Source organism: Rhipicephalus microplus, chromosome 5 (assembly GCF_043290135.1).
Source record: "Rhipicephalus microplus isolate Deutch F79 chromosome 5, USDA_Rmic, whole genome shotgun sequence".
Lineage (NCBI taxonomy): Eukaryota > Metazoa > Arthropoda > Arachnida > Ixodida > Ixodidae > Rhipicephalus > Rhipicephalus microplus.
The window spans coordinates 184,120,707-184,143,670 of record NC_134704.1 but is presented as its reverse complement, the minus strand read 5'-3'; the positions used below and the strand labels follow the sequence as shown (position 1 = coordinate 184,143,670).

General features: G+C 45.1%; 1 protein-coding gene and 1 long non-coding RNA gene across 4 annotated transcripts in view; one reads left to right on the top strand and one right to left on the bottom strand.

Annotated features, from left to right (window-relative positions):
- LOC142818057 (uncharacterized) overlaps positions 1-22,964 on the bottom strand; it is a 427,592-nt gene that overhangs the window by 318,571 nt on the left and 86,057 nt on the right. The window lies entirely within an intron of this gene.
- LOC119174065 (protein 5NUC) overlaps positions 1-22,964 on the top strand; it is a 442,987-nt gene that overhangs the window by 372,159 nt on the left and 47,864 nt on the right. For all 3 annotated transcript variants that reach the window (XM_075896283.1, XM_037424851.2, XM_075896284.1), the window contains one exon: positions 5,922-6,178. In XM_075896283.1, coding sequence (XP_075752398.1) covers positions 5,922-6,178 — 257 coding nt within the window. The remainder of the gene's footprint in view (positions 1-5,921; positions 6,179-22,964) is intronic.

Genomic DNA, 22,964 nt, shown 5'->3' with positions numbered 1-22,964 from the left:
TATGTGACGCTTGCGATACGGCCGTGAGCGCATCATGAGCGTGGCATGTAGTCATGTTTTTACATGACATGCATGTCACGATTTTCATGTTAGGGTCTGTCACTTGTGTTTGCCATGCAATCATGCCATACCATAACAGTTTTGCAACATGCCATGTGAATGATGAAAACACTGCAAGAGCTGCAGGACCACGAAATGTAAATCGTGACATTGTTGACACATATGTTATGATTTGCATGTTATGACTAGACAAATATCTTCTTCAAACAGTAATGTTATGCCATACCTAGTTTGGTATCGATAGCATTATCGAAACGGCCAGGAGAGCTAAAGGTCGTAAGCGGCTAGATGGCTAGACGGACGGACGGACGGACGGACGGACGGATGGACGGATGGACGGATGGATGGATGGATGGATGGATGGATGGATGGATGGATGGATGGATGGATGGATGGATGGATGGATGGATGGATGGAACGGACGGACGGACGGACGGATGAATGGATGGATGGATGGATGGATGGATGGATGGATGGATGGATGGATGGATGGATGGATGGATGGATGGATGGATGGATGGATGGATGGATGGATGGATGGATACGCTCAAATTGGCCGAAGTTTGCTAAGAAATGCTTCGCATTTGAAAGGCAGATGTCCATGGTGTTTGTTACGACCGATGCCTGGGCCAATGAGGAAGCGGCGTTCTTCATCAAAAAAGTCGCCGTATGGCGGCCGGCCTATGCCCACCATCTATTGTCCTTCCTAGCTGGAAAATTAGGCGCCGTGCCGCCCGACGCCGTAGGATGTTGTACGAGCCGAGTACAGTGGTTTTCTCGGTCGCAACGCGTTGCTCGAAGCGACAGGGGCGTCAGCCCCGACGACAGCTTGCAAGGCTGATCGAGCGAGCACTTCGCCAGACTCTTTGGAACTGTGGCGTCTGCCAAGCCAAACCAAGCCGCGAGGCAGCGCCTTCCGCTGCTGCTCCGCTGCTCTCACGATTCTCCAGAGAACCCGAATAAAACCAGCTAATATTTTGGATCCACGCCGCGCAGTCATGTCTGCTTCACCCGCGCGTACACGCGTCCCAACAGAACTTTGCTGCGCCAGTTCCTTTTGATCAGCCCTCTCGTCTGGCAATGAGACCCCTACTGCAGCGGCACTGATATGACAAGGAAGAGTCACGTCAGTGCCACAATGCCGTCCAGTTACCATGTCCCAATAGTGGATGTTTACTTGGGCGGGTGTGGACGTCACCCCGGCAAGTTGTGTGTGACATTCAGTAGGGTTGAGAGTTGGGCTAGTTGGTGAGACATCATTTAATCATATGGTGTAGTAGCGCAAATTCGACGGGGACGAAGAGGACAAGAAAACACGACACTCGCTACACTCGCAACTAATTTTTATTTCAGAAGCAGCACTTCATATATAACCCATAACCCTAGCGACACAGAAAAGAACTACGAACACTGAATCATTGCCAACAGAAGCTTTTGCGCAGACTCAAGCGATAGTACACGGCAGTTAAGCTTAGACACTTTTTAAATGACATAACTAAAAACAGCCCTGGGTAACATCAAATCAAAAAAACAAACAAAAAATTTTTGCGGGGATTCACACGGGTCGTTGTTCACGGGTTGAATTCACGGGTCGTTGTTTGAACACCCGACTTTCAGAACACAAGCGATCATTAGGAACTGACATTCATTCTCACATAAAGAGACACTGTTCCCAGTGTGGCTGCTCACCATTGTACAGTGACACAACCGTAGTCTTCCGTCATGGAAACCAACTAACCAGAGAAATTGTCGAAGCCTTTCACATTAAAAAAAGAAAAGAAGGATGCATTAGTCAGTCATCGGTTTCGTTAAGTAACCGAGAAGCCAGCTACCTCGAAGGACTTAATTGACATCAGTGTTTGCATGTGTCATACTCTCCTTCTTGTGGTTCAAAATTTTGTTTCAAACACGTGTGAATTCCCGCAAAACTTTTTTGTTTGTTTTTTTGATTTGATGTTACCCAGGGCTGTTTTTAGTTATGTCATTTAAAAAGTGTCTGAGCTTAACTGCCGTGTACTATCGCTTGAGTCTGCGCAAAAGCTTCTGTTGGCAATGATTCAGTGTTCGTAGTTCTTTTCTGTGTCGCTAGGGTTATGGGTTATATATGAAGTGCTGCTTCTGAAATAAAAATTAGTTGCGAGTGTAGCGAGTGTCGTGTTTTCTTGTCCTCTTCGTCCCCGTCGAATTTGCGCTACTACACCATATGGTTAAATGTGTGTGACATCTTATTGGGCTCTGCAATGTGCACCCATTCCCTGATCTAGGGATTTAGGGAAAACGTACACTTCATAATTAGCCATCCCACTCATTCAAGCGTTCGTTAGGTACCGAATGTAAATAAACCCTCTGTTAAATTCACCTTCCTGCTGCCTCGGCATCTGCCTCCCGTGTGCAAAGACCGGTCGCAACAATGGCGAAGGTGGAAGTCAGAAAAGAAGAATGCTTACGGGGTGTCACTGTAGCTGAGGTTTGGAAAAGCACGCTTGTCTTCAGTTGCAGCCTTGACGAAGAGAAATTTCCTCGTCTAAACGTAGGCTCAAATGACACCCCACGTTCGGGATATTTACTTCTTTACACTTGCAACCATAAACTTACGCAACAACACAAAAGCGTAACCTTAAAAATAACTTCAACTCTATAATGATTTCAATGATTGTGAAACGCTAACTATGCATAAATATTCTTTCAAATTCACAATATCTGCTGTATTCTCAGTTACTAATCTCAAAAAACCTCTCTGAAGCAATACATTTCCAGGCAGAAAGAGTGGAAAACATCACACTCTTTTCAGGATGCAAGCATGCGAAAAAAAGAGACGCCCTGATGAACGCAAAGTAAATGAGCGATGGACAAAGAAAGGGTTCGAGCTACTGATGCAAAATATATTGGCGCGGCTAAAAAGTACGGAAGCGGCCACGAGGCTCAAAACGTGTTCAGTGAACAATGTTCCAAACAATTTTTAGGTTTTCAATTCAACGTAACTATCAACCTCATTTCCGGTAACACAAACAGGCAAGTACATAACTGAAATATGGGCCGATCGCACAGTAGCGCTGCGTGCAACAGAGCATAATGTTCTAATTCGTCTACATAAACAGACGTTTATAATCTTTCTTGTGAAATCACCTGTGATATAGGCAGGCTTAGATTCACATAGTTGCCTTGCGTCTTCAATAAAATATACTGGTTCACGTTGTATTTTCAAGGTAGAAGCCTTAAGTGCTCATCGAACGCGAAAATTTACTATAGGCTTGGGCGTCAACACAAGTTATCATCATCGCGTGACATCATCGTCATAGATCTGTGGCATCACCATGGCATCCCATGAAGATGTCATCGCATGGCGTCGTACCTTGGTAGATCTTGGAAGGATGAAAACCCACCTTGGAGATAAATGGGAAGGACCAGTCCGTCGACTGATAATAAATGTAACACGATGACATTTGCCTTCTCGGCATCTCAGGTAGATCGATTCTGGACGTTACTTTTTTTTTGTTCTGACATTTCTCGATTCGCCAGTGTCCTTGTTGCACTTGAAGCTATTTTTTTCATCTTCCGGCAGCAGTATTCATGAAAAATTGTAGTAAAGCATAGGATCATTATTGTTGCGCTATAAAAGACTGAGACATGTGAGAGACCGGACAGGCGCTGTCCTGTCTTTCATATGCGTTCAGCTTTTTCAGCACGAAAATCAGGATGTCCCGTAACCACCAACTCACCCAACAACCAGTTCTTCAGCAGCAGAGCAGACCCACTGGTCGATTACGACGGTAACTCGATATCAGGGCTTGTTCGGTGCACTTCACAGTCCACACACAGTCCTTTTTCAGTCCTTCACAGTCCTTTTTGCGCCGGCATTCAAATAAAACTACTATACATATAAGCTTTTGACAAGCTCTTACAACCAAAACTTACAAAGCGTCAGACACTTGCCCTTTGAAGGTATTCCACTTATGCAAATGTTAAGTGATTCGGCAGTTATGAAGCACAATATCTAGCGACGATACATTTACCGACCCATTTCTAAACTCGTCCAGCGCAAGGCAAAATTATGAGGCGTGTTGCGTGAGAGTGATGAAATTCGCATAGTTCGCAATCCACATGTGAAAGTTCAAATATATTTACTGTTAGCTTAGTTAATTATGAAACTATTATACACTAGTCGACTTTTTTCAGTGGTACATTAGACGGAAATATTTCAACAAAAAATTTGTTGAGAATGCATCAATGTGCCGAAATGTTCCAGGTAGAAAGATAATACGCCTTCAATATCCAGGGATTTCGAGAAAGTTTGCAATAATTGAAAAACGGGCTTCACCTGTGAGTATCCCACATCTTCTAAGGTGGTTTCGCACTACCTCCGTGATCAGAAACACCTTCAATCAAGAATACCGTGTAACATGATGAATTTAAAGTGATGTCTTCTAGTTTGGCTATTCTGTGACGTCGAAGAGTCATTTGATGGCATCTTGACGTCATGATTTTTTTCATTGCTGGTATTCTCCCGACGCCACGTGACGGTGACAGTCACTTTTAGCTTTTGATGAGGTACTCAAAAGTAGATTTGAGATAACCTTTAGCGGCGTGTTGTGTGTATCGCAATTAATGCGGCTGAAGCAGAGCGCGGAGCCAGTTCCCGACCCGTCAACTAACGAAGCTGATCGGTTCCGCGAAAGCGAACACGGGAGACACGCACAGGGGAAATAAAGGAGAGTCCTTCGTTCACACGGTTCACGAGCGGAGCCGTCAAGGTCACCCCTGTTTGGGACTAGAAGGGGAAGGCTTACTCGGCAGAGCGTCTGGCAAGAAGCAGGTCAGGCGCCGCCGTCCGTGTTTAAGCCATTGTTGGCATGTACGCACGTCATTGAGAATGACGTGGGGATGCGACCACTGGCTGACCGAGACATAGGGGCGGCACGGACACGAGCTTACCCTCCCCCGCTATACGTCATTATCGAGTGTTCTTAGGATGGTGGGGCGCCTCGCTGTCGCATGCACACCTCTGTCAGCGCGCAGGGCCATACGGTGTAATCTCCGCGCTTACGGAAGCTTCTACGAAGCGACGGTAATGAGAAAGTTGATGGAGCCCGAGCGTGAGAACGGCTACCGACAGAAATCGGCCGATACACGGCCTGGCATGGGAGAGAGTGTGACACGTGGACAACCTATCCCTTTGCGTGTTGTATTTGGCAACGTGGTTTTTACGAATGCAGTGTCTATTATGAAAGTGTTTCTGCAATTGGTTGTGATGATGCAAGCCCCAACGTGTGATTGGCTTGTGTGAAGACCCTTTGTTGAACCGAGTGTTGAAAAGAGGATGTTTGAATCTGAAATAAGTGGGAGGTTCGGGCTTGGACTCGGGCAGACGCCTGAGGTTGCAATAAAGCGTCTCTTCACCAGACGACAGCTCTTCCTTCGTGCTGCCACCGTGCACTCGAGTCATCGAGAGGACCCATTCCGAACCTCAAACATCTTCCCTCCTTAGCTAGTGCAGAAGCTAGTCGAGGACGAGGAAATAGACTGTAAGATTTTTTCCTAAAAAAGTATCACGTGACAGTCTGAATGCGTGAAGCAGCGTTAGTGCCCTGTGACTCGTAAACGTATGATTGGTATTGCACGTGCACCTATAGCGCGCAAGCCAAAGTGGCATACGCCCCGCTCGTTACCTAAGGATGTATACGACTAGCCAATTGCATGACACGCTCTATGTCACTTATCAAAGCGCTGATAGGGCGTCAAGATTCATTCTTTATTGCATTTCTTCGATTTATTCGTTTCTTCAACGTACGAGATATAACTGGGTAAAAGTGCGTCTATGTAAAAAATCTTCACGTGTTCAGCGTCCATCGTCGCTTGTACAGATCCCGATGGTATTGCGCTTCTGGACCGCTACCGCGACCAGGTCGCTCAAAGCCAAGCATCGGTAGTGGCCGAAAGCAAGGTGCTGCTCGATGGGGACAAGAACAGGTGTCGCCTAGAGGAGTGCAACCTCGGCAATCTTGTCATGGACGCCTTCCTGAAGAAGATGGCATCGCTGCCAAGCCCGCAGGCTAGCTGGACAAGGGTGGCCGCGGTCATCGCCAATGCCGGGGGAATCAGAGCCTCCATCGATGAACAGGTATTGAAAACGACATGTTTTACTGCGAAAGCCATTGTATCATCGCATTAACAGCTCATTTTGTCGCTACGGTTCTCCACCTTCGCCAGTGTCCGTAACCGCTCTCGAGCGCAGTGAAAAAATATTATACATGATTTGACTGGATTCAAATCCAAAATCTTTGCGTGGCAGTAGAGTATTCTACCACAGTGTCAATCTTCTGTTAGGAAATTGTTGGCAAAAACATCCTACACTATCTTTATGTCGGGCAAAGAATCTCGTGTGCCGATGGTATATATCGTGGTAGAAAAGTAAAAGAACAACCAGGCATCAAAGAATGTGAAGTGCGCAACAAATGGGTGGTTTGATCTCCCCACTCATTTAAAATTGCTGAATCATATATCTCGCGCAAAGCCTGGCGTGACTAACAAACTTTTTAAAAATAATTTTTTTATCTCTCTCACCACATTCAGCAAAACCACTAACAAGTGCACGCCGTTCTTTACAGATTGGTAGTGAGTAGCTTGCCTCTCCACAGATTGATGAGTAAAGACTTAGTGGGCACTTGCGAAATTATTAGGATTCATTGCCTAACAGCCACTTCACAACTGTACTTGTACCATAGTCACTCAAGGACAGCTTACAAAGGGCTCTATAAAGGCCGCTTTTGCAGCATTCACTGTAACTGTGCAAGGTTTTCTGCCATAGCCTTTGTTTAGGATAAATATAATTAGGCAGGGAACGGACACTCTTTACGTTCTCTAAACTCCGTTCTATTTTACCAATGAATATGGCCACAGACTCTTAAAATCAGTGCAAGGACAGTGAAAAAATTTGAGGCTAAACCCAAAATATCAGACAAAAAACAGTGAAAATCACTTTGCTGCTAAAGTAGTCGTATATCACACATGCTCGCTACTATAAAGATTACAATGCAACATCGATTGTCAGCTACGCTAATCTCATTTCCATGGAAGCAATGTGCAAGAATGCCTATTTGCATATTTTGATGTCACTGCTTGGAAAGCTCTGATGACCAATAGAAATTCTGAGTTCCAGTCTTGGGCGTGTTTTATTAAATTACGGATGCGCGCGCGTCATCTTTTTTTCTTCGTTCTCAGTGAGAGGTTTTAACCGGCTTAAGTTTTAACGTGCGTTATTGCATCAAAACAGTCACTTCTGCTTTTGCCGAGCATACAGTTGGCACAAAAGTATTCTAAACATACATTGTACCTTGATTCATCGGTACTTCTGTGAGTTCTCTATTGTTTTATAACGTTGCTTAAGAGAGACAGACAAAGAACTAAAGAGGAAAGCCTAAAAAGTAAGGAGGTATAAGCATACGGTTTGACACCATGCCCTGCAGCACAGGAACTGCAAAAAGGGTGAGAGAGAGCGTGCACGCAAAATACACATGCAAGCACACACACACACACACGCACAGGGTGAACAAAAGATGCGAACAGTAAGGTGGCGAATGAAATGGAGTTCCTATTTTTCGCTTGAAGCAAACAGCTGACAAGCAAGTGCATTTGTTCTAACGTCCCCCAACTAGAGTGAATGAAAGTAAGGTGTGAGTATAGTCGACTCGGGTATTCAACCAACCCGCACTCGTTGCAGTTCAACATCGCCAAGCCGACAACTACAACGTCGTCGCATTAATTGGCATCTTCAGTTGCATCCATTCGGTTACGTAGGCATCTGGACAATGTCGGAGTACTTGTAAGGATGTCGTGAGAACGGTGGGACATTCTATTAAATATACACTTCACAACTCAATAAAACGGTCTGTGTGCTAGAAAGACTGATAAAAAATCAAAGATGGCTACGCTTAACGAGGTCAGTGCAGCGCATTCACTTGGACCTGTGCTAAGATTTCTTCATTGTGTTGTGGCGTCAGACCACGTTGCTTCATCGAAGGCGAAAGGTTGCTGCCCGTGTACCTCCTCAATCCCATAGGCACAAAGGATTTCACTAGCGAAACAGCTCTGGGTGCAAGCATCGAACCTCTTCGGCAAACCACACCAGATTCACTTCAAGTTGAAGAGCCTGTCCAGCGAGCCCGAGGGTAAAGAAGGGCACTGCTTATGTGTAGACAGCCTTTCCAAAAGGTGCCTAGCTTAGCACATTACCACTCTGGGAATTACTGGGCAGGCCAATTCCATTCTGGCAATTCCTCAACGTAGGGAAGGTAATATTTATTATTTTATTATTTAGAAATACTGTCAACCCTCTATTGAGGGTCATTACAGGAAAGGTACGACACACTGTACAAAGAAATCGGGAATATAACTATACATCTCCCAATGATAAACCAGGTATACATATATACAAATCCTTGGAAGTTCTTCATTTCAAACGAAAAACACACACCCTGATTTGCAATGCAACGAATAACAATCGCAATAATATTTGCAACAAATCACATAAATGTAAAGCATGTAAATGCACAAATTCATTAACATCACCCTCATTGACCATGTTACTCGGTAACCCATTCCAATTTTCACTGACATCGGCGAAAAAAGTATGACGGTACGCCTTCGTTCGTGCAAAATAAGGGTGCAGTTTTCGTGTCTGGTTTGCCCTCTCGCTTCGTTTCCCAGGTTGTTCTATGTAGTCATTTCTGTTAATTTTAAACTCACCTTCTAATAATTGAAAAAGAAACTTCAATCTATTTTTGCGTCTGCGCTTGTGGGGCGTCTCCAGATCACATAGTTGTAGCGTTTCGGTGACTGAGTCGTTCTGCTTATATCTCGAGCATATAAAGCGAGCTGCAAGCCGTTGTATGCGTTCAAGTTTATTTACAAGCACTTTTGGGTGGGGACTCCTGACAATACTGACATATTCCAGTATCGGCCGTATGAAAGTTGTAAAAGCAAGAAGTTTTACGTCCATACTAGCACCCTGCAGTTTTTTTCTAATATGTACAATTTTTGTGAGGCCCTAGAGCAAACATAATCGATATGTGTGTGCCACTTTAGGTTATGCGTTATTGTGAGACCTAGGTACCTAAACGCATTAACTGTCAACAAGGTGTGATTCCCGATACCGTATTCAAATGGAATTATCGTTTTTTTCCTAGAAATGTGGGTGACGGTAGATTTCGAATAAATGATTTCCATTCCCGAAGCTTCACACCATGAGTGTAATTCCTTTACACATTCGGCAATGTTCAATTGGTCCTTCCTACCAGTCACTCGCGCGTAAATGAAACAATCATCAGCAAACAGTTTGAGCTTAACATGGGGTTTTCCGATATCTGTGATATCATTGACATATATCAGAAACAATAAGGGCCCAAGAACCGAGCCTTGTGGAACCCCAGAAAACACTTTTAGTGAGCTAGAGATAGAGTTATCAATTTTCACGATTTGCTTCCTGTCATTTAGGTAGGCTTTAATCCAATTAAGTAAAAGTTGACTTAGTGCAGCGCAGTGAAGCTTATACAGTAATCTGTCATGAGGTACCTTATCGAAGGCCTTAGCGAAATCCATGCAGATGACATCAATTTGTTCATTCATATCTAAAGCTGTCGCGAAGCCATGAATAGTTTCGATAAGCTGTGTTGTAGTCGAATCTTTACTCCTAAAGCCATGTTGATAAGGACAAAAGCCATTTTTATTTCCTAGGAATGTGATGACATTCTTGACAATGACATGTTCCAATATTTTGCAGCAGATAGATGTGAGTGATACGGGACGGTAATTATTGGCGGACAACCGATCACCACTCTTAAACACAGGAACAACTACAGCTGTGCGCCAGTCCAATGGCACTGAACTAGTACAAATAGATTTTTGAAAAATAACTTCTAAGTAGTAAGATATCTACTCCACATAATGCTGCAAAAAAGGGGTGGGTATTTCATCAGGTCCGCATGCTTTTTTGGAATAAAGAGACAGTAGACTATTCAATACTCCTTCTCGACTGAATCTGCGCCTTGTAAAAGCTGACTGAAAAAAATGCTAAGACCATCTGCAATATCAACATTCTTCGTCACGATTTCATTTCCACGTTTCAGCTGGTCAATTTTATCGCGCCGATCGGACATATAAAGCCACAACTTGCGAGGTGAATGTTTAATAAAAGAACTCAACTTTTGACTAAAAAAAGCGCGCTTAGATTCCAACAAGTATTTCTTCAATTCTTTTCGTACACGTGCTATATCCTCGGAGTCATGGTTTCTTTTCCTCCGCAGCCTTTTTAATTTTGCTTTTTGTGAATAATATCTCGTGTTATCTACAGATTGCGCTTTTTAGTCTGTTTTACTCTACTAGGAACGAATTTGTCGGAGCAATATTTAATAATATCTTTAAAACGTTGCCACAATCCATCAACTGTTTGGCGCTCGGATGCGAGCTCAAAATGACCTAATGAATACCCCAGCATGTCAAGAATTGAAGTGTCATCCGCGTTTGTGTAATGTTTTACTTGCACGGTCTTATAGGTTCTAGCTCGTGAAACACTCAGTGGAATAGTAACAGAGGCCAATCTATGATGAGAAATTCCCTCATCAACACGGTTATTATAATTGAACAATTTGTTTGAAAGGAACACCAGGTCCAACACTGACCGAGACGAAGATGTCATCCGTGTATATTCATGCACTATTTGGGTTAAGTTACCAGCGAACATAATTTCTAACATCTTTTCTCCACTATCAATCTCGACGTGTCCGGGCAAAAAAACGTCCCAGTTAATGTGAGGCAGAATAAAGTCTCCAGTAAGAATTAGCCTGGTGTTTCCATTTACATGGGCACACAGGAAGTTATTCAATTTATCAAGATAGTCTGTTGCTGTTGCGGGTGGTCTATACACGACAACAAGAAGGTATACTGTGTTAAAAAGGCTTATTTTACACCACAGTGTTTCTGGTACATTGCTTCGAACATGCGCGGCCACAACAGAGTTTTTTACTATGATAGCGACCTCACCCCCTCGCAAGTCACTATCAGACCTAAAGATTTTGTAGCCTTCTGGCACAATGCAGTTATCAGGGACACAACTGTGTAGCCACGTTTCAGTTATGGCCACCACATGAGGACTTCGTGATAGCAAAACGTATTCAAGTTCAGTTACTTTGTTAACGATGCTTCGGGCATTAAATAAAAAAAGCCGGAGCTATGTCTGTGATGAAGAAAAGGGCGTTCCTAGTGTGTTAGATCACATGCTCGCGTTTCTTGTAGGGCTCGTTCCTGCACTGGCAGCTTCAAGAGCATATCTCTGTTTATCTGCATGATTTTGATACAGGTATCGTTCTTCTCGAGTGACATCCCAGCCGTATATATCACCGTTTATTTTAATCTTATCATGCACGAACTTAACCTGCGCACCTTTACCCCTATCTGAAGCTTCACTTTTCCATAGCTTGCGCCTTATTTCAACCGTGTCTCGGGCGTAGTCGTGGCTTTTGGTTATAGTGGTCTCTTTGAGTTTCTTGCAGTTTTTTTAGAACACTTTTTTTCTCACGGCAATCATAAAACTTCATGATTATGGGCCTATCTTTCCCAGGTTTTTCCTTATCAAGTCGATGGATTCTTTCAATCATATGAATTTCTATACCAAGAGTTTTTTTTAAAAATCGCATCGACCACGACTTTCTTCAAATCAACAGCTGAAGCTCCCTTGCTTTCGGGAACACCAAAAACTAAAAGATTATTGCGTCAACTGCGGTTTTCATAATCTGCAAATTGTTTAGCAGCTTGTTCCTGCACTATATGCGCAAGGATCTCGATTCGTTTATTCATTTCCTGTATTACCGCAATATAGCCACTTAATTTTTCAATTTTAGCATTCAATGCACTGATTTCTTCCTTTAGTGCGTTCATTTTACGGTCTGAGGTCCTTTGGTTGTCTAAAATGCCTTGTAGCATATGAGTATTAGAGGGCCCAGGGTTTTCCTTCACATCGCCCGACAGCAGGATTGAAATCGTTGTACAGCAATGACAAAGAATACTGAAACATCTGCCAGAGCATAGCACTAGTAACAAAAATCGATCGTCACTTCTATAACTAACAACATTCGTAAAGTAACCAACCTGCATAGGTACAAGCGAAGTCTTAGGCATGTTGTTCGTCGGATGCGTGCCGTGCCCTCTGAAGAATCCACTGTCGTACTGCTCCTTTAGTAGATCCGCCGCCGATGACGTAATGCGCCGCGACTGCGTATTCGCCGGTAGATGAATCCCACTCTCGTCTCGCTGTCCGTCGGTAGAACGACAGCAGTTCCGAGGCAGTACGGCAATGTGAAGGCAGAAAGACACAGCATAACCTGCATAGGTGCAAGCAAAGCCTTAGGCATGTTGTTTGTCGAATGCGTGCCGTGCCCTCTGAAGAATCCATTGTCGTACTGGTCCTTTAGTAGATCCGCCGCCGATGACGTAATGCGCTGTGAGTGCATATTCATCGGTAGATAAATCCCAGTCTCGTCTCGCTGTCCGTCCGGTAGAACGATAGCAGTTCCGAGGCAGTACGGCAATGTAAAGGCAGAAAGACACAGCAAAACCTGCATAGGTGCAATCAAAGTGTTAGACATGTTGTTCGTCGGATGCGTGCCATGCCCGTATCTTGATAGCTTTACCGAACCAAGGATGAACACCTTACAGCGCTGATGTCATCAGATGTATTATTACCTGCAAAAGTACGCAAAACCGCTGCCATGGTCGAGGGATAGCTTGGTCACTTATCTCACTTATCTCGTTCAGTAAGCAACACACTGCTAGTTTTTAAAGGGGCGGCTCTCCCGCTATCAAAGTATTTGCATGGTGTGCATAAGCTTAGAAAAAGAAGTTAGTAAACAGTTGGCAACGCATGTACTTAGTTGTTTTCAGCGTATTTCACCAACATCGCAGCATTTTTTCATTATAGCCAGCAGCTAGTGATGCTTGAAACTTTTTCGTTACAACCAGGGAAGCTTTCTTGGTTTTTTTTAACTTTTAACTACTAATCCACATATGCTGCCAGATCTCCTAAGCACCACTGTATATCGTGCAGTAATCGTGACAATTTTAAGAAAAGTATACACAAACCCTAGTTTTGTCGATTACATTGGGATGAATGTTGTGGGCTAAGTGATGACACACATATAAGCAAATAGGACAGAAAATTATGTGCTCAACATGTTCATTGTTTTTCACCTATATGACTGCTAGCCAGTACACAGTGTGATATTCTAAAATAGAAGCATAAATGGCCTTCAGACTCATCATAAAAAAGAGCACGGGTATACCTGTGCTGTTTTTTATGGTGAACTCATGCCAACAAGCTCAAGATTTTACCCTTTTAGCCTTAGGATGGCTGCTACATCATATACCGGCTACGTCTTGGTATTCTATCAGCGCACTTTGCGTGTATGTCCTCGTCTGTGGTTCGTTCATGCATCTACGTATGTTGCTGTAGTGCGTACATGCCTTGGTAATTACATGATATAATTAGTGACCACTGCATAATCTATGTGAGCAATGGCACTTTGCTTATCATACTATATATATTGTTACGTGAAATGAGACGTGACGTGACTATTTGTAAGTGTATTTACACCGATAAATTGAATCGCAGCACACAGAGCGAGCAAACTAATTCTCTTCGTCTTCTTCTGTCCACAAAATGGTTCACCCTTCATGCGATAGCTACGTAGCATTACCCCCTGGTTGTAAACGCACCGGATCGGTGCACTTTATACGTGTTCTTCAGAAAAAGGGTGGTATGGTTTCAACCTACTGACGTGGACTACGTCACTGGGGGTGTTTGCAGACAGGTCAGTCCCGGAGACTGGAATGACCTCATAGGTAACGTCCGTTACCCATCGTATGATACGGTAAGGACCCCTGTACAGAGATAGCAACTTCTGTGACAATCCAACATGACGAACTGGGCTCCAGAGAAGAACTAGAGAACCAGGTGAGAAGTCAATGTCGACATGCTCGCTGTCGTAGAGAGCCTTTTGGGTTGCTTGTGAAGCCAACAGCCTAGAGCGATCAATCTGACGTGCTTGGTCGGCACGAGCGATAGCATCACGTGCGTATTCGCTCGGTGGAGGTGTAGTAGTCGGTAGTAGGGTATCTAGAGAAAAGGTCGGATTACGGCCATAGAGCATATAAAAAGGTGAATAACCTGTTGTATCATGACGAGATGAATTATAAGTGAACATCATGTGAGGTAGCGCTAGATCCCAGTCATGGGGGTCAGATGAGACATACACCGAGAGCATGTCCGCGAGGGTGAGGTTTAGGCGTTCAGTAAGGCCATTCGTTTGAGAATGGTAGGAAGTAGCCAGTTTGTGTTGCGTTGAGGAAGAGTGCAAAGGTTGTCGAGTGCGCGTGACAAAAATGCGCGTCCACGATCGGTGAGCAATTGCCGAGGAGCGCCATGGTGTAGAATTACATCGTGGAGTAAAAAGTCGGCAACGTCAGTAGCAGTGCTGGTCGAGATCGCTCTAGTGATTGCAAACCTGCTCGCATGTACTATAGCAACGACGACCCACTTGTTCCCAGAGTTTGATTCAGGTAACGGTCCGAGGAGGTTTACACCAACACGGAAGAAAGGTTCGGTATGGATGGAGATCGGGTGAAGAAGACCAGCAGGAGGTGCGGCAGGTCGCTTTCGACGTTGGCATTTATCGCAGGAGGCCACGTAGCGTTAAACGGACTGTGCGAGACGACGCCAAAAGAAGCGGTGGCGTACGCGGTCGTATGTGCGAGATACGCCCAAGTGGCCAGCAGTAGGTTCGTCGTGAAGCTCATGCAGGACAACTCAACGGAGATGGTTAGGCACGACTAAAAATAGCTCAGGGCCATCCAGCTGGATGCTACGATGGCACAGCGTGCCATTTAGAAGAACGAACATGCGGAATGACACATCGTCAGGGTCAAATTCCAGACGGGCAATGAGTGATCGCAAGGAAGGATTGCGACGCTTTTCATCACCAGTCTGGCGAAATTTAGACGTGGACATGACGCTGAGGCCAGGCTCGTCGACCGATTCATCTGCTTGGTCAACAGGGTAGCGGGACAAGCAATCGGCGTCCAGATGGAGGAGTCCAGACTTGTAGGCAACTGGGTAGGAGTACGCCTGAAAACGCAACGCCCAACGACTAAGGCGTCTAGAAGGGTCTTTCTGTGAAGAAAGCCAACAGAGGGCGTGATGATCTGTGATGACAAGGAACGGGTGATCATACAAGTAAGGGTGAAATTTCGAAACCTTTCAGACAAGGGCAAGGCATTCTCCTTCTGTTATAGAGTAGTTACACTTGGACTTTGAAAGCAGTCGACTTGCGTATGCAATTACACGATCAGTGCCCCGCTGAATTTGAGCCAAAACTGCGCCGATGCCATGACCGCTAGCGTCTGTCCGCACTTGTGTAGGAGCATCTGGGTCGAAATGTGAAAGTATTGGTGGTGTCATTAGAGCAGTGATTAGTCGAGAGAAAGCGTTAGCTTGGAGAGGACCCCAACAAAACAAGACGTCGTGTTTAAGAGGGTCTGTGAGTGGGCGTGCAAGTGCCGCAAAGTCTTTTACAAAACGGCGAAAGTAAGACCATAGGCCCACGAAACTGCGAACATCATGGTTAAAGCGCAGAATGGGAAAGTTTGCTACTGCGCGTACTTTTGCTGGGTCTGGTCGTACACTGGAAGCGTCAACAAGGTGGCCCAACACATTCATTTGGCGAAGACCGAAGTGGCACTTCGAGGAATTCAGCTGGAGGCCGACATGTCGTGTCGTTGATAGAATGATCGAAAGGCGTTCAAGGTGTGTAGCAAAGGTGGGTGAGAAGATTATCACGTCGTCTAAGTAACACAAGCACGTCGCCCATTACAAATCCTTGAAGCAGCGTGTCCATCATTTTCTCGAAGGTTGCTGGGGTGTTGCAGAGACCAAACGGCGTGACCTTGAATCGGTAAAGGCCGTTGGGGGTAACGAATGCAGTTTTCTCATGATCCGTTTCGTCTACAGCAAATGACCAGTAGCCACATTGGTGATCGAGAGATGAAAAAAAGGGTGGCGCTATGAAGACAGTCAAGTGCGTCGTCACTACGTGGAAGAGGATTTACGTCTTTCTTGGTTATTTTGTTGAGGTGCCCATAATCAACGCAGAAACGCCAGGAGCCGTCTTTCTTTTTTACCAAGACCACTGGGGAGGCCTAAGGACTCGAAGATGGTTCGACGGTGTCTTGCGATAGCATGTTGTCCGCTTCCCTCTGAATCACTGCTCGTTCTGATGCAGACACGCGATAAGGCCGACGGTGGATGGGCGCAGAGTCACCAGTGTGAATTCGGTGCTTGACAATATTAGTCTGGCCCAAGGGATGATCACAGATATCAAAAATGTCACCGTAGGAGGCCAGAACGTGGCAGAGAGCGTCGGCCTGATCAGGCAAAAGGTCTGGTCTAATCATATTTTGAAAGATGGCTTCTGCAGAACCGGATTACAGGGAGACTTCGGCTTGGTCCGCAACAGTTACAGCGACAACGTTTATGGCATCATCTCTCAAGGCAGTGAGTTGAGCAAGCGACATCTGGTAGGGCAACACTTGAGGACTGAGGCCGAAATTCAGGAGCGGAAGAACCACACAGTTGTCCACTAAAGTGGCAATGGTACGCGGCACTGTAACACTGCGCGTCAGTCGTGCGTGTGTTATCGGTGTAACGATGTAGTCTCCGTCGGGAACTGGAGGGGTCGATGACAGACAAACGTATGTCACAGCTCGAGGCGGCAAGCGAACAAACGTGGTTGGACCCAAGCGGCTAACGGGCTCTTCACAGGCATCAGAGAGCAGGGGAAGGTCGAGGCTGAGCGTGCCAAAAGAACAGTCAATGAAAGCTGAGTGTGCCGAGAGTAAATCAAGGCCTAGCATGAGGTCATGGGGGCAATGATCTAATACGGCAAAAAGGACTACGGCGTGACGACCAGCAATCTTGACACGAGCAGTGCACATTCCGACGGCTTCTACAGCGCTGCCATCGGCAACACGTATGGCTTGAGTCGTAGAGGGCGTCATGATCTTCTGCAAACGGCGGCGTAGGTGTGCGCTCATAATAGGTAGGTGGGCGCCTGTGTCAACAAGGACAGTAACGCGAACATTGTCGACTTTTACTTGAATAAAACTGTGGTGTGTGGGCAGCGTCAGTAGGAGGTTTCCGGGCGTCGTTGGTACTGCCGCTATATTCTGTACTAGAATAATCTTGATATGGCAATGTACATGTATATATAAAGGCGCGTTAGCAATTCAGTGATGTTATAGTGATTCAAGTCGGTACTCTTCACGAACTACTTAGCAAACTAGCAAGTTTAACGAAGCTGCATTTCACTACCTTCACTTCCTAGGAGGTTATTGGTTTTCCTGACGAGTAAATGGTCAGTATTTAGTTACTGAATACGCAGACCTTTCTTTCTAAGAGATCATGTTTGAAGTGATGTTGATTTTTTAATATTGTTTAAGCTGGAAAGCAATAATGCTAAAATGACCACTTAGCGAATCGTCGCCTAGGGATCCGGAGAGGCGCCGTCTTGGTTAGAAAACGTAGGATTGATTATTTGGCTGGCCGAACAAATGCTTTCAACAGTCTCGATCTTCTATCATTCTCTGTACGGTTGATCTTGTACAACAGTTTAACGCACAGCACAAAGTTCATCGCGCACGAATGTATGCTGCGCTGACCTACAGACCTTTGCGATCGAGTTTCGGGCAAAGGAGCGCATGTGTCAAGGCATGGGGGACAGTATTGCAAAAAGGGGGTGTGGGGGGTGGGGGGTAACGTGTGGTGGGAAACACGCAAGCTGGACGGACGGACGGACGGACGGACGGACGGACGGACGGACGCACGGACGGGAAAAGTGTTCGGCAGTTTCTTCTTCCTCTCCACACGCACTGCATACCGTGTCTATCCCTTCGTATCTGGCCCGATATGTCTTTGTTCGCAATACTCCCGTCCTGGCCTCAAACAGTAGAGAACTACCCCAAGTATTATCATAGATCCTTTCCTTGAAGATTTTTTGCTTAAAAGTTTGATAGATCCCTAGTGCGGACTTCTTAATCATACCAATTCTCCACATATCGGTCTCAGCTTCCTTCACCTTCTTCTTAACCGATGATTTGTTTTGATTTGGCCCCCTGCTGTTTTCCAAGTATTTACCAGTCAATTTTCTGGTTCCATTCCGCCATTATGTATAGACATTCTTCATGTACAAGTACCTGAATACCTTCCTAGCCCAACGCTCCTCCCCCATTTCTCTCCATCGCTTCTCAATTTTTATCTTGCTGCTAGCTTCCCTGCCCTCAAATGATGTCCATCCCATATCACCTTGTACTCCCTGATTTGGTGTATTCCAGTGAGCTCCTAAGGCAAGTCCACCTATTACATATTGCTTAATTGCTAATTTTGCTTGAACTTCTGATCTCATGCACAAGACCGCATTGCCGAACGTCAAACCAGGAACCATGACCCCTTTCCATTACGATAGTTATAGCGCGAGAACGAAAGGACGACACACAGTGTCGTCGTTGACTATCGTCATGCCGTACCAACTAGCCCAAGCTGCCACACTTCCCTTTCCATTATCATCTCACGTTATACCTATTGTAATTCCTCAGTGCCCTGTTTTTCATTACCGCTGCATTCCTGTTACCTCTAGTCGACACGTATATTTCGTGTTCCCTTAGGTACTCGGCCCCATTGCTTATCCATACGCCCAGATATTTGTATTTATCTGTTATCTCTAGCGTGACCTCCTGTATTCTAAGCTCACTACCTACATTGTCATTAAAAATCATGACTGCTGATTTTTCCTTACTGAATCTAAAATCTAACCTATCTCCCTCATTACCGCAGATGTCCACCAATCTCTGCAAATCTTACTTGTTGTCGGCCATTAGCACTAAATAATCTGCGTACATCAATGCTGGTAGTGCCTGTTCAATGAGTTTTCCTTGTTTGACGAAAGAGGTTGAAGCCCAGTCCACTTCCCTCTAGTTTGGCCTCTAATCCTTGTAGGTACATCATGAATGATAAGGGTGACAGGGGACACCCCATGCCTAAAGCCCCCGCGGTGAGGTGGCACGCAAGCTGGTGGCACGCAAGCCACCTCAATGCATGCTACCCCCAATCTTAATATATATGAAATCTTGCAGTGAACACAAGCATCAGACCAGCGTCATTATAGGCATCACAACTTAGAGATGCGATTTTTCGAATATGCGTACGAGTCGCCGATGACGGCAGAAGCAGAAACAAGGTGAAAGATGGGGAGAACGCAGGTGGCTGATACACCACCGAGGGAAACCATATAGGGTAAGGGGGGTAGGTATGCCGTCACCATAGTTCTGCCCGACGAATACCTTTGCATAGAATAGTGGTTGAACACACAACACAGAAAAAACTTCGGCGCAAGACAGCCTACATAAGAAAATAAGTATACAGTGAGTGTGTTGCTTATAAATGTACCATGCTTATAATCAGCTAAGCCTTTTTAAGTAACTGCTTTATTGTTAGATTCGAGGGTCCAACTTACTAATGTTTGAAGCTCAAAAAGCAGCACGCCGACGAAAATAGCCTCTCTTTTCGGAAAGACGTAATTCCATTCCAATTGAACTTTGGTCAAAATGAAATTAATTTCATTCCCATTTCATTTCTTAAAGCTTTGTCGCTATAACACACATAATCCGTTTCGGGGTCACGAAAATGTGGAATGATTCCGGATTCATTCTGATTCCGGAGTGGCAACTCCGCAACATTGGTCTATAGCCACTTTGAAATTTCTGAATGGCGGCCGCTGGTAATCACCGCAGAGCGATGAAATCTGAGTGATTTAGCTGGCGAAACTGAAACCGAGTCATCAAAGAGCGCATCAAACATTCACTTTGAAAACGTCTTCAAAAACGACACCGTTTTGCTGGCATTGTAGAAGGAGAGAGGACGATAAGCGAGCGTCGATAAGCGGCCATGGGACAAGAAAGCATTGCCACGAATCTAAATATATACGTTGACGAACGATCATGGCGAGCCAAAGGGTGTCGACATTGATGGCGTTTTCGAAGTGTATTGACTTCTAAATCAGCCTAATTATTTAGCCTGCTTTTGAGCTAAATTTGCGTTATTTCATCGCTCCCTGGTGTTTACCAGTGACCGCCTTTCAAAAATTTTAAACTGGCTTTGGACTATTCGCAGGAAAGACTTGAACTCGAGCATTTGACTTTACCATTTATTTTCACTCGTTAAACAGTCAATTGTTATTTGCTTAAATACTGCCATAAATAATGTTTCCACTAGAAGCGAAGGTTGTACTAATGAGTGATTCATGCTTGGGAAGTAAAAACAGCACGAGAGTAAAGACAAGGACTGAGGAAAAGACGACAGGGCGCTGAACTCGTAACTAAAATTTATTGGAACGCTCATGCGCACATAACAAGCAGCCGACCTAGTCACGGGGAACACCATGGCGTCTGTGCAGTGGATCAAACATGGTAAAATAAATTCAGTATAGCTGAAAAGCGGCACGTGTGTATACACAAGTAGAAAAAAAAACGGAAGCAAAAATGACAGCATATCCACGAAGTGAATTATGATGAGTGGATGAAGCTGTCTGCCTGGCTGCCCGTCCATCCGTCTATGCGTTCGTCCATTCGTCTTTCCATCTGTCTCTCCGTGTGTCTGTTTGTCAGTCAGTCCGCCCGTCCGCCCATCTATCTGTCTGTCCATCCAGTCGTACGTTCGTCTGTCTGCCTGTTTGTCGCCACATCTCAAACGTAGCGCGCGCCTCTGTGCCATCTAGTAATCAATCTGAGTACTTGCGATGCGATTGCCATCTAGTGAATACTACGCGTACTTGGGGTGGCTCCGACAGACTACTACGGCGGAAAACCCTACGCCTTAAGGAGCTTCAATCCTAGAAATCACATCTATATCCAGAAAGTGAATGATGTTAGAGGAGCTTTCTCGGAAGAGCACGGGGTGTTTCTTGGGGAGGCCATTTGTCTAGGAACGTTGATTAACGAGCTGGTGCATGATGTATACGTCTAAGGCTGCCTTGTCAGGTATTTTCCTCAACCGGCACCGCACAGTGTTGACCCTGTTTGTCGGCAGGTTAACCACCTGCTCGTTTATGCAACACTGTCCGCTGCCGTAAATCAAAAGCCTAACGCTCACAAATGGCAAATGTGGAGCTATCAGGCGTTCTTCAACGGGGTTGAGAGCAGGCAAATGAGGGGACTTGGGAGAATATCTGTACCCGTGCGCAACACTCATTGTAAGAACATGTCACGTACTGCATGCCTACGAAGCGATGAGAACGAAGTGAATGTGTTCGCGAAGAGGTGAGTGCGTGGGCCATAGAAAACTGACGCCTTGGGTGGTTGCGCGCCATCTAATGAGCATTGTTGGAGTCACCGGGGAGGTGACCGTAATGGTGACCTTAAAAGGGTACTGCCACCTTTTTTTTTTCCAGAGGCTAGTTTACTCTGCCGTACAAATCACCTGGATAAATAGGCGGCTCTGAGCGAGTGGGACGCTCAGCAGATGCTAAGATATTTTATTTTGATAATAAAAACAAATTTCTCACTGCGCACCTACCGACATCGACACTAACTTGACGTTGCGCTACAGCGCTAATCCTGGTGACATCACGCAGCAGTCTCGCAAGTTGTGATGACGTCAAGCACCAAAACACAAACAAGGCAGCTTCAGCGTCGCTGTCTCGATTGTTTGCTTTCACCATGTGATTACTAGCGGCTTTTAGTTTGCCCAGACACTTCTTTACGTTACCTTGTTAGCGGATACTGATTAAAATCTGCGCGTACGCTGGTCTTTAGAGAGAGTAAACATTTCCATAACGTAAGCTACCCGCCGGATAGGCTTTACGTTTTCGGCCTTATCTGACAAATCCACCTTCATTCATAGGAACTCGCGATATCCACATTGCGTAGATTCCAGCCGTCGAGTCAAAATCAGCCGAAATGCGAGAGCCAATAGTGATTACATTGTTTCATGTGGATTTCTAAACTAGAACAGCCTAGATGAACCCCCTACGGCTATATTGGTGGGGCCATTTAGCAGGGCCAAATTAAACCAAGAAATGAAACATTGGTATTGCAGAAACGTCCCGCATTTTATATCTGGCGTAAAAACTGTGCAGAGGCGTTTTTAGGAATGGGTTACCACTTTAATTCCTTCCGGCTCAAAAACATTACGCGTAAGCGAACGTGTTATTGAGTGTGGTTGCACGAAGTGTCACACGATATCCACAACATCTTGGCAGTAACCTTGTTTTTCTTCACACTTTTGCGCAATCGAGGATACTTTACAAAAGAAATAAACGTTTTGTGATTTTGCCGGAGCATTGATTCAATCCTATGTGATCTGAATAAAGTTTAAATGCACCTAACATATAAACTATTGCATCACCATTAAAGCATCATCATTTATGGCTTGCAAAAAAGTACGTTTGCGTAGGTTCATGCGTAAATGTTTACACATCGGAAGCTAAAACGCTGAAAAAGATACGTTCTGGTAAAATAGTCAAAGCAAATTGGTATCCGGTAACACGTTAACGTAAAGAAGTATACGTACAAGCTAGAAGCGCTTGCTGTCATTGAGCATACCTATCAAGCGAACTACGGAGTCTGGAATAGTGTATATGTACGCCAATGCAAGATATACGCTTATCGGTGTGAAAATAATTGTTTGATTTCAGTTTTTTTGTCAATGTACCATTATTTTGTCTTGTGGATTGTCTTGCTCAAGTGTCCCTGGTCTCTGTAATTAGAGGAGCAATCGCCGGGCCGATTGCAAGCGCCGACGTATCAGCACCCGA